Source organism: Protopterus annectens, chromosome 2.part0 (genome assembly GCF_019279795.1).
Source record: "Protopterus annectens isolate FY-2018-M chromosome 2.part0, PAN1.0, whole genome shotgun sequence".
Taxonomy (NCBI): Eukaryota; Metazoa; Chordata; order Ceratodontiformes; family Protopteridae; genus Protopterus; species Protopterus annectens.
In genome coordinates, this window is record NC_056728.1 from 1,391,360,038 (window position 1) to 1,391,373,330 (window position 13,293).

At 36.6% G+C, this 13,293-nt stretch overlaps 1 protein-coding gene across 1 annotated transcript in view; it reads right to left on the minus strand.

Annotated features, from left to right (window-relative positions):
- GAREM2 (GRB2 associated regulator of MAPK1 subtype 2) overlaps nt 1-13,293 on the minus strand; it is a 1,175,250-nt gene that overhangs the window by 59,791 nt on the left and 1,102,166 nt on the right. The window contains exon 6 of the mRNA XM_044061617.1: nt 9,555-9,724. Within this exon, the coding sequence (XP_043917552.1) occupies nt 9,555-9,724 (170 nt within the window). The remainder of the gene's footprint in view (nt 1-9,554; nt 9,725-13,293) is intronic.

The window sequence follows — 13,293 nt, forward strand, 5'->3', positions numbered from 1 at the left end:
ACTCATAGAACTCAGTCACATGCAATATGCTCTGTGCCAAGAGTGCGAGAAGTCTCCTGTCTCACAACCTTAGCACAAAGGTTGTGGCAGGCTACTTCAGCTGTACCATCACTCACAGTTAGTCCTGCTCTTTAATGTAATCCTTTTACCAGGACACTAATTACTGCTCTGATGTTTCCCCATCCTCAACTGCAACTTAACATATCTGCAGATTCCCTGAAAATGTATCAAAAATACCAGGATGTCGCTCTTGATTAACTCATGACTTAAAGAGGACACACAGATGGCAAATACCAACATTTTCAAACACAGGATTATTTACAGAATCAGATGATATCTCAACTTGGAATCTAGGTGTATGTAGCCACTACTGTCTGTGTAGCAAAGCTTCCATGTGGGGGCATGGTAATAACTGCAGATAGGGCAGTCTGGATCAATTCTGCTTTATTTGCAATGCAGCTACAGTTTGCTGTTAGCATTTCACCAAGACAGCACAGCTCTCAAGTCTTCAGACAGTTTGGGGAGGAATGGCAGCATTAATGAAAATAATAATTATTTTGTACTACTGCACAACATCATTCATCTTCACCTAAAACTAAGGCTCAGCTTGCATTCTTCTTCTACGGAACTCGGGGCCATTGGACTCACTATCCTAAGAGTACCAGGGACAGAAATGTGATTAGGGAAAAGGCCTTCATAAACCTCCTGTCTAAGCAACATACTTCTCTCCTACACAGCACAAGAAGTTTAAACACCTTCAAATGCCTTAAAAAAGGTATTGTAACCTACATCAAAGGATGCTTGGCCCTTAAAACCTGCGTTTTAACACTACTGCATGCTGCATCTTTGTACATTAGTACCTTCTAAATCACTGCAGATACTACCTCTCTAAATCTTGTTTTGTTTAAACTATCACACAGCAGCCAATGCAAAAAGTTAAGCATAATCACAGACATTTAGTGTTGACTTGTTTTTCTTACAGTAATAGTAATATCACCCCCTGTCGCTTTATTATGCATTTAATACTATAGCACTGCTACACCTACTAGGTAATTCTGAGCACTCAGTTTTCATCTAAGTAACAAGTACTTTCTGCATTCATAACTACTATCTGGATAAATTGTCTTATGTAAAAAAACAAACAAAAAAAAAATATTCTTCCCTTCCTGCTGGACTAATTGCTCTTCTGGGCATGCAAACAGCTCAGTCACTCAGACTTAAAAGCCTGTTTGCATCAAGACACAAATTAACGTAACTCTCCTCGCCTGTATACAGCATATCTACAGCACACACACTTGGTGATTTCTTAAACAGAATCAAGGAAACCTGACTGAACTCATTTCAATTACATGAAACAGCACCGAGTAAGTAGAAACATTTTTGACAGTGGTGGCAGGCTTTAATGGTAACAATTCACAAAGGGGTGACGGACACATCAGCCCCAAAACATTTTAGATCCAGTAGCCTAATTGGTGCTCTGTGTAAGCTCACAACATAAATCCAATGAAAAGAACCACATCCAAAATGACATGGGGATCTGCTTCTGTTCGATATGGAACAGAAATTGTCTTTATATTCTGCTCCCTTACAGATCACTTACAGTTGATAATTGCCTCTATAAGGCAATGTATAATCCTGTTCTGTTTGAACGTCTGTGTCTGGAATGTACTGAGGGGAGAGCTAATACTAGACTGGGGAGCCTAATGCTTAAAATAAATGTTAATGATACAAATAGAAAGTGACAGCTGCATTACATAATGTCTTTCAAGATTATGGAATAAGCTTCAGAAGACGTCCCTTATTAACTTCCTTAAAACGTGTGTGTGTGTGTGTGTGTGGGTATATATATATATATATATATATATATATATATATATATATATATATATATATATATATATATATATATATAGTGTGTGTGTGTGTGTGTGTATATATATATATATATATATATATATATATATATATATATACATATATATATATATATATACACACACACACAAACACACATGGTTATAGGCAGTCAAGCTTCTTCAAGGATAGTAGGTCATGTGATTGACAATCGAACCTATGACAGACTGAGTTTGTTGTATCTTGAATCTTGCTTTACTTTTTGAAAAAGAAGCAACGGCACTAGATAAAGGACAACTTTATATGATGTTTATCCTGACGTTTGCTAAAGCATTTAACACTACTTTAAAAAAACAGAATACATTTTTATGTCCTTTTCTTCCCATTGTCTGCCCACAACCATATCAGTTCATTTGTTCTCCCTTTTTTTAAGGCAACAAACATTTTTATTAAATTATCACTTATGACAGAGGCAATCACAGACATTTAGTGTTGACTTGTTTTTCTTACAGTAATAGTAATATCACCCCCTATCGCTTTACTATGCATTTAATACTATAGCACTGCTACACCTACTAGGTAATTCTGAGCACTCAGTTTTCATCTAAGTAACAAGTACTTTCTGCATTCATATTTTTAGTTGCAAGTTACATCACTTACAATCTATCTAGTCATTGTCAGTCCAACATGACATAGCTCATTCAAACTTTGCTTTCTTTTAAACCTCATTCCTCCTCCTAACCATTATTCTGCATGTATATTTCATTTGTTCAATTTGAGGAAGTACTGGTCACAGAAAGACCGGCACCAGGGATTTCCTGCTAATTATAACTCCCCATATCCTGTAGCAGCTTTGGACATGTGTCTGTCACGGTACTGGTGTCAGTATGCATGTGTGCTTCCATGCATGCACTTGACATGCTGCAGTTCACATACTGACTGATAGCTGGTCATGTGCTCTAGGCTGTTGCTGCTGCAACAGCCAGCTTGCACTCCTTGTCAGCTTAGTAGCTGGCCAAGCTATCCCCCATCTCAGACTGAGAATCAAGTGCTCTGACCTCTGCAAGAAGAGTACCTAAACTGCAAGCTGTTATGGCTGGTCAACCTTATCCAATTTTTAACAAAGATAGGTTTTCTTTAAGAACTAATCCTTCATTTATGCCTAAAGTGGTATCCGAGTTTACATTGAGGCAAACTATCAATCTCCCCATTCACTGTTGAGAAAATAAAAATGAGGGAGAAAGGATACGTCATACTTCGGATGTACACAGACAACTCAGGTACTAGCTTGACAGATAAACATCTTTTAGAAACTCGGATCAGTAGTTCATTTCTTGTGAAGGTAAGAAAAAATGACAACCTGTTTTAAAGCAGACTATTTCTAAGTGGCTGTCTCATGCTATTACCTTTTGTTATACTCACCACACCATTACTATTCCAGGCAGGATCATGGAACACTCTGCCAGAGCCTTGGCTTCATATGTGGCTTATTGGAAAGGCTGGATTCTAGCAGTACTCCAAAGGCAGCAGGTTAGTCCTTTGTGCATATTTTTACAAATCACTATAAACTAGACACCTTCTCCAGGTCTAGGATAGGCTTTGATGGGACCATTCTCCAGGGGCTCCTGGACTCTCATCCTTCCTCCTCTGAGTCAGTATAAGCTACGATGGTCTTTCCATATAGCTAAGATTACTACAGCAGTGATCCATATGAATAACATACTACAACTGTGCAAGTAAACTTATCATAACATTATATGTTCAAATGATCACTGCTGCAGTAGCTACTCTCTCCCTCTTTCCCCCTTATTTCTGTATGTATTTTTATTGCCAGGGTGAGGACCATTACTTTTGTTTTCCTAACATTGTCCTTGTCAAGGCTTTAGCTCTACTGGCATGAAAGCTTTGAAGGGCTTGTCAGCCAAACTGACTTTTTAGTCAGCTCAGCTCGAACTGACTAATGGTTTGGGTGCATGAAAGGTGCCCAAAAAGCTTTGGAAGTTGGCTGGCTGTTATATCCTTAGCAGGTTATAACTCGTATAGTTAAGGCTACTGCACCAATGATCATTCGAACATCAACTGTTAAGGTAAGTTTACTTACACAACTGTACTTTGTTGCTTTTCTTTTCTTATGGTGCTGGTTATCATCTCTGACGTCCTGCACAGATCAGAAAAATGCAAGCAATTTTGTTAAAACAAATCTTACTTTTAGTAGTGTAACACTAGGTGGTCACCTAACATTTGATAACTGCTTTGAAACTGTTTCAGCTTTAACATTCAAACATGGGATGGTTCACATCCCAAATATTCAATAAACAGCATACATTTAAATAAATACTACATGTAATTATACATCAACAGATCATGTGCAAACATTACTGTAGTACATTAAATAATGCTGCATTAAGTTTATCTCTACAGGCCACCTTATGTAGTGTTCATAAAGTAAGTAAATGGAAGACTCAACTAAAGCTCCATGTATTTGTCGAAAAGGCATATACTGAACTGTTACACTGGTAAAATAACATAACAAGCTGTCATACACGAAGAAGCATTTTAAGGCCTCCAGGCTAAAACACTGGCTGAAGGGAAGAGAGAGAGTAAATAAAAATGGTAGGTGAGATGATTACCCCATACTGGTGGGAAGGACAGCATTGCATGAGTAATGCTGAAGTGAAAAACTAAAGCAATGCAATGCACAGTGATTTCTAAGCAACAAAATGGCTCACTGGTATATGAGATATTTTTATCCAGATTTGAAAATTTAAATGCAGTACAAAATTAATTTCTATAGTAGTAGGGAGGTTAATCAGTGAATTAGAGACCAATTTATCAAGTGACTTTTGGCATAAAAAATATTTAACTAAAGGCAATGTTTTTATATAACAAAGACAATGTCCAGAAATAAAAAAAAATGTTTTTTACAAAGTTATTTTCCATAAAGCTCTGCTGAGCACTGTATTAGGTATTTTCTTACCTTCTACTGGTGAGAAAATTATGTTGGAATTAAAACTAAGATGGCAGGCTATAATGGAAATATTACTGCTGTTTATAACTTTTAACCTACAGACAATAAAAGAGGTAACAAAGGCTCTTAAAGAGTAGGTACAACCATCCAAAAATCAGGGCGCCTAATCAGCTGAAATATACATAGCATACAGGATACTAGTCAGAAACACAAGTTTACAAAATAGGTGACAAAAATGACAAAATATAAGCATACTATAAAAGACAGTGTAAAGTCTATATACTTGAATGAATTATATTACAAAAATCTACCTCAAAATAATTTATTTTTGCTGCTAAAAAGGAGATGTAACATGTGATATCTCTTACTTTAAATTATTGGTGCCAACAGTATGTTGGTTATGTGGTCTGGTTTCCTGTATACTAAATATCTTCAAAATCATGTGTGATGGGGGATTGAGGATATTATGTAAAGGGTAAGACAAGCCTGAAAATAGGAGTGTACCTCTAAAATAAGTACAGTTGATGGGTCTGTTGCTTTTGATGCAACTTTAGAAGAGTGTAAAATGTATAACGAGAGAGTGGAACCTTATTTTTAGTGACATTGAAGGTGAGAAGAAAGTTTCAATGCTTCTTAGTGTAGTGAGCACCGAACACATATGACATCATTTACTACACCTGAAAACATGCAGAAACGAATGTTTAAAGATATTAACAAGGCAATGCAAAACCATATAAGCCTCAACTATTACTAACAACAGAATAAATTCATTTTGATTTCTTAATCGAGATCAAATGAGAAGTGAAAGTATGTCTGAGTATAGGGCAGAATTGTACAGATTAGCAGAACACTACCATTTTCAAATGAGACTATCTGATGGATTATGAAACAGAATAGAGCATGGCACATATGCTGAAAGTATATGCAAATTATCTGATACCAGATAAGGCAAAAAGTATTATCACATCTGTGGAAATAGAGCAATTTGTTATATCTGTTCAAATATTTGCACTACGTATGTATGTATGTATATATAGGTTCACACTGTATAAACTGAAATTGAAATTTTTACTTAGTTAATATGTTGTTCTTCTGTATTAGATTTTGTAATGACTTTATTTAAGTCTTAATATATTATATCAATGTGGTGTTTTTCTCCCCAGGCCTCTGCTGAAAATGGGATATTATCCCAGACAGATTTTCCTAGTAAACAAATGTCAGATAAATAAAAAATAAAACAAACAACTATAAGGCATATATACCTGAAATGCAAAAAAATATGATAGACTGTACAGTTAATTAGGTTCAACAAGAAACAAGCATGTTTTTGTTGTGGTAAAATGCAGCACAGTACCATTGATTATCAAAGGAAATACTACAAAATTCAACGGGTAAGCCACGATTAGCAAATTTGTAAATAGAATAACATGAAAAGTGTTCAAATAATAAGCAGAGTGCTGAAATGCAAATGTAAAAGTACCAATGTGCAAGGGGTAGTACATTCAAAAATGATAGCCTAAGAAAGAAGAAATTAACAGAGAATCTAAAAAGATGATTTAAAGTGTATAGAGCAGAATAATATGAATGAAACTGACAGAAAAATTAAGCCAAACGAATAGATAACCTCCAGTCATGAAATGGCAGCTGTATAGTTGAGAGTGGAATTAGACACATAGGCAACACAATCTATAATTGGGATACATAAAAACTGTGCAAGGTTTGCTGTGGTCTGAAGCATATAACTGAGCTTCTCACAATTCATAAAGGGATCAGTGTGCAAAGGTGTAACAACATGTACAGCAAACACCTGGTGAAGTCCGGGTATAGTCAGTAAGCAAATGGATTTCCACAGTACAGTCTATGATTCACAAACGTAAATCATGGACTACATTTGAGAGCAAGCATAGGATTTATGGGCATCCAGCTGTGGATGTGATATAAAAAATGCAACCCAATGCCTGATAATCAAGTAATGGTGATGCTTTCCTCAGCATAACACAACTAAGCAACTACATCATCATTACTTGTGCAAACATCAGACTGAAATATTAATTTATGAATGATGCAACAGCATTTCCTGATGTGCAGTACAGTGAGCATCAGTGGGAGAAATCTAGATCCACCCTGCAGTGGCAGACTTGGAAATGAACTGTCCTCGTCAGTCATGAGCAATGAACTAAATATTTTTTGAGTTACTCTTGTCCAAGTCAGTGAAGTTTTGTGTAAGGCAGTACTTTGTACTGGATAAGAGTTATATCTATACAAATATGCCTCCTGTGCCCACTAGCTGCCTATGTGTGCCATACATATCACCCAAGAACACGTACTGCTCTTATAAGCTGTGCTTGTTAGGTGCAGACCATGAACACATTCCACAGGCAATCAAACAATGAAATCCCTGCAAGCGCTACCCTTAGTGCATGTGTGTACTACACGTGCATGTATGTAATTTAGGTACATATTGTGTTGGTATGTCATCCTCATGATCTATGTTTATGAATCACACTAATGACAAGACTGCATGCTAAACGCAATGAGTACTACTTCTTATGTAGGTGCCCATTATATTTACATTGGCCCTACTGCGGATACAACTTACAAGGAAATGTTTTAAAAGTGTCATTAAAGATGTAAACAGTAGAAAATATCACCGGACAGTAAATTAGTGTACCAGAGGCCTATAATGGTAAAACATGTTAGTCGTGATGAAAAGAGGTAGGCCAGCATTGATCGCAAAAGTACAGATAAGAAATAATGGGAATTAACTGGTTGTCCAATAAGACTCTACACACAGCATCACAAAATGGTGGCCACAGTGTCACTGCCAACAAATGTTGATGATATCATACAGTTATTTGTCAACATCATGGAGACACTGTAAAGTATAAAGGCCAGGACTTAGCTAGGTGAAAATGATAATCAAACCTTTTAAAAGGCTTCTACAGCACTGTACTCATTCCATCCCCAGGTGGAGCTAAACTCACAGAATTTGGAACCTGCTGAAACATTTTCCAAAGTGGAATACAGTAAGACAGCCATGCTTATTGTTCCTATATTAAAAGCAGAGGCAGGAGATGGGCTTATCTGTGGATCTTCTTATGTTATCACTAATATTGTGATATGAATATGCAGCATCTGCTACCATGAAATGTAGGGGGGTATTTTATAAAGTCAGATTTGGCAGAAGACCATCTGCAAAGGAAGATGGAAGAATCATTCAAGCAGATGTTTGATATTAACATGCATAAGCATGGATTATGATGTCATTTTCTTACATTTTGCATAGAGTCTGCATCAGTCATTGGCAGAAGGAGATGGACTGAGTACTTGAGAATTCTCATTGAACAGTACTTCCTTGATGACATCTTACACACAGGCAAAGATGACGAAGACCGCTTGAATAATCCAAATAGAGTCATAGGCAGGCTATGGGAGTATATGTTTAAGTTAACTAATGTGATTTCTTCAAAATTAAAATTTCGTAATGTGGGCATGTGATTGACTAGCATGGTTTACATGGGTCACAAGACAAAACGGAGGCTTCACTAAAAGTGCCCAACCCTCAATGTGTTGCAGTTAAAGTTATACCTAGAACTGGTTAATTACCTTCACAAACCCCTAACAAACCTCTCCCTGGTACTCCTTCCATTGAGTGAGCTGATCCAGAAGGCATCTACCTGGAAATACATTTAAATGGGGAAATCTGAATTGGTCCTCTTGGTAATCAATAAAATAATATCAGATGAAATAAAAACATACCACTGATGTTTCCTTGATTATCAGGTTGACATGTGGCCATTTTTACACAGCAGATACTGGCTTTCTCAAATTCTTCTAGATTGTACTATGGCATGTTCCATTTGCTTTACAATAATAGATGCTTTACAATAATAGAGGACAGCTAAATGTAATTAGCCTTAATTGGATGAAATATCTTTTAAGGCCTGCTCTGTGAGATAAATATGTGTAACCACTGCCAGTACTTGTATGGTTCACATTTAACAACAGATCATCATGCTTTACTGAAATACAGAAATATTTCACTCATTCCCTAAAAGAATAGCTTCTACTTTTTACTGCCATTGAACTTCTGTAAAATATTATTCAAGCCCTGCAGTACACCCCACAGCAATGCTCTTTAAATTATATAAAAATATAAAAGAAATAGAGATCACCGTGAGAAAATGAGTGATAAAAGACTGCTCAGTTCAATGTAACATTTGGAATATTAGCCTTTAAGAAACTTATCTGCCTCAGGCTGCTTACTCTAGTAGAACTATCCAAACTCACAAACCCTCATTGTGTAACCAACCACCATCACAGACATTGCTCACAGGTCCAAGTCTGAAGAGTGATGCTGCTGAAGTGAAAGGCATTATTAAACAATAAGAGGGTCTTCTGCAAGTTAGAAGGGTAACTAAGTGCCTGCTTACAAACGTGTTTCTGTTACACAGAACTACAAGACATTTACACTGGTGACTGGGAGCAGGTGAGTTGTTTCTGTCATAAAAGTACTGCTAGTCATGAAGCCATCCTTAATTAGAAGTTAGTACCATATTCTTGCTTATGTTTCATATAATGTATCAGTTAACAACTTACATTTACAATAAACCACAGTAATAGTTCATGCAGTTAACAGCCGACATCATGTTCTCACTTACATTTCATACAATTAACAGCTATATTACTTGCATCTCATACAATTAACAATTGGTATCAAGCTCTTACTTACACCTCATGAAGGCCTGATGAATAATAAGACAGACTGGGACTTGGGGAATGTGCTTGCTGTAGCTGGGTCTTAGAAAATCGTGGGGGGACTGGTGGGCTTGGGGTAGGAACTGGCCGACTACCTCTAGGAGGAACAGGAGGTGCATTCAATAAACGACATTCTTCCTTCACCTAGAAAAAAAAATGAGGAGAGATGCATATTTTCAGTATTAAAAGAAATTTGATTTCTTGAGTCAGCCTCTTATCACTTTCTTTTTACACAACTATTACAAAGTAATGCACTGTAAACCCATAAAGTTACCCATAGGCCCCAAACTATGGGAAACTTTTAAGTAGTAATGCACCAGAAATCCATAAAATTAAACCCACAGGGCCCAATATCTTGGAATCCCTCCCTACTGATCTTAAAGACCTCATGTTGTACCCATTACTTCATGTTCAGCTTACAGATAATCTCAAATTCAAGTTAATTTGCAATTTTTCCCCCCTGGACACATCCCCTAATCCCCTATACACTGCACTAGATAATGGAGTGATTAGATTCTACAGGTAGCAGACAATAACCAATATAGCTTAGAACTAGACGTGAGGCTCACCTAGAGTGCAGGACACAGTGTAGGGATTGTGGATAATACAACTCAATTTTTGAGAACATAGATCTAGGTATATGCTAATATCTGTAATATCATTCTACAAATGAAGATTAAATACTGCAATCATTCTTGACCACTTTATGTAACCTTTTATATATTTATAAATGCACTGTTTATGTTGATCTCTCTGTACATAGTGTGTCTTTTGTGTTTTATTTTTGGTAATTGTTTTACCTGAGTTACATCTGAAGAAAGTATCATTTGAAATATTTGCGTTCAGCACACACAGATGCCCAAAACATAAATGATGAATACATACAATGAAAGGAGACAACAGTGGGACTTGGCAAGTACACAAACAGAATGACAGCTACTTACAAATGAACACTGAAAAAATTATTTGCAAAATGAACCTTTTTGTTCTGAGTTTATTAACCAAAAATGAGACAATATCAAAAATATCTGCCTACAATTAAAATATGAAGTACCTGAAATGTTATGGTTGTTGTTGTTTGTCTTTCGGCTTTTCCCGGTTAGGGGGTCGCCACAGCAGAACTCCGGTCGACTAATGATTGGCAGTTGTTTTTTTTATGGTGTCGAGTTGCCAGCCCGACACCCAACCTTCAACGAAGGCACGCCCATTCAACGTATGTCTTTCGAACGCCCTCTCGACCATGGGGAGGACATGCAGACTCCACACAGAAGGCACTCCCAACCCAAGCCGAGAATCGAATGGGAAAACCTCTTGCTGTGAGGCAACAATGCTACCGCTGCACCACCGTGGATGAAATGTTATGGTATAGCTTCTAAAAGTAAAGATAAATAAGGGTACAAGGCTTAAATTAAATTCTTCATGGAATGAATTTAAAACTAAAATGAAAGTTTGCAGCCCACATTAACTGCATCATGGAACAAAAAAAGTTACTTATGACTGGAGGGAGACTGTTATAGTGCCAGTATATAGAAACTGGCTGTAAAAATGAAAGGGTTGGGAGGGTGGCATAATGGTTAAGGTGTTTGCCTTGCAAACACAAGGTGCAGGGTTTGAGTCTCACAAGGGATAATTGGCTAGGCTTAAAAATAGCTCGCAAGGGCAGTTAGCTTAGTACTAACCTATGAAATAGAAGCTGAAAATTGCATTCTTAACAGGTCTAGAATTAATGGAAAGGGTGGCATTTATGGAGAATCATTTATATGGTATAAAACAGCATATATTCACATGTTGTATGTCTTGTCTTGCATATCTGATGGATTTTGTTTTGTGATAAGTAAAGTGACAACAGAAGAGATGAGGTTGTAATTTTTGGATTTTCGTAAGACCTTTTACAAAGTGCTATAATGAAAACTCGTAACTAAATTATAAAAATAAAAAAATATATGAATGGATGATGAACTGGTTTTATGAGTATGGTGCTATTATATAGCAGAACTTGAAATGTGAAAATAAATACATCCTACACAAAAATGGTAAACAAGTTAAATTATGTAGGTATGACTAAATGGCCTTTTAAATATAGAGAAGGCCTGGTGCATTTATTTGCAGGTGACAGACCACAGTGAATTGCTATACTCCTCTTTGAAAACGACTGGCCTAGAAGTGATGACTCTGAAGCAATATCCTTAGGGGAATGTTATTTACCTTGTAGTAGGACAAATTCAGTTAGTAGGATGTAAGTAGTGTTGCCCACATGAGATGCCAGGGCCATTCTCCCTGCTTAAGTTTTATTCCAGAATCTCAGACATTTGGTGAAACACTTTTGTACAATATTTTCACCACCTACCAAGCTGCCATTAAGGAACCATATTAGACACAGATATATAGCTTTCTAGATAGACTAGCAGGAGAAAAAAAGTGAAATGAGACAACGTGAGAAAGAGGCTGTAGAAATGCTAAGATGGTTGTAAAGTTAAATTTAATGTGCATATGGCTGGTAAAAAGTGTTAACCTGAGCAAAAGAAGAAAGAGATAAAGAAACTAAAACATACACGTCTCTAAAGTTGCTGAGCATTTCAATAAAGAGTAGAAAGTAACAAGGATCACAAATAAAAGGAAGTAAACAGTAGAAAAAAATGAGAATTATTACTGCTTAAGATGGTTGGTTCAGCCCAATCAAAACACTGTGTACAGTTCTTGGAGGCTTGATTTGCACAGAATTACTCGAAGATATGGATCTTTACAGAAAATGGCATCCGAAGCAGTTTCAGAACCTAATGATAAATGTTATAAGGGCAAACTAAAGGAGCTTAATATATGTTTTCAGGAAGAGAAATGGAAAAGAAGAGGTTTCATTCAGATAATTAAATATTTAAACAGAATAAACAGTGTATAATGCTGTAAACTAGAACACTTACTGAAACTTATGGGGGTGGGGAGTAATATTAAAAGTATTTTTCCACAAAGAGTAGAGGGATGTCCTAAAAGCAGTGTTCTTTTAAAATGTAATACTCTGTGAATTAGCAAAAAAGAATGTAACCTCTAATGTTAATGAAAGTAATATAAAACTGAAAAGAGAACCACAAGCGTAACTGACAATGAAAAAGTAGTTGGCGTGAAAGTACGCTGCACGCCAATGAGTCAGGAAATTAGACCTCTGAAGACTCCGCCAATATAGTAAATACCACAACGTCTCAGGTGGATGTGCTCACAGTGTGCAATTCTACTATCTCCAAAACTGCTATCACGGACTCCACGACCAGTTATTTTCAAAATTTATTGCACAAAATAGAAACAAAACAAACCAGGTTAAGCGCTTTCACACACTGAAGCGTGTGCTTCCTCAGAACAACTTCCTCTATTCAAAATATTGCTTAAATAGCCAAGTTGGCGCTCAAATCGTTTCATTTAAAACAGTTTAAAGCTGTATTAATTATTAGTTGAATATAGCTTACAAAAGGATAGATTTGTACTTGGAAGAATATCTAATTGACAATAGAATTACTGATGACTTGTACAAATTTCTTAGGGTAGAATACCCTACTTTAGCCACAATGGTGGGTATACCGAAGGTGCATAAAAATGTCAACAACCCACCCTTTCGACCCATTATATCAGGCAGCAAATCCAAAACTTTTCCCATAGGGGTTGCTATTGACACCATGTTGAAGCACATTTACAGCAAAGTTGAGCATTTGGTTAAAGATTCGTGG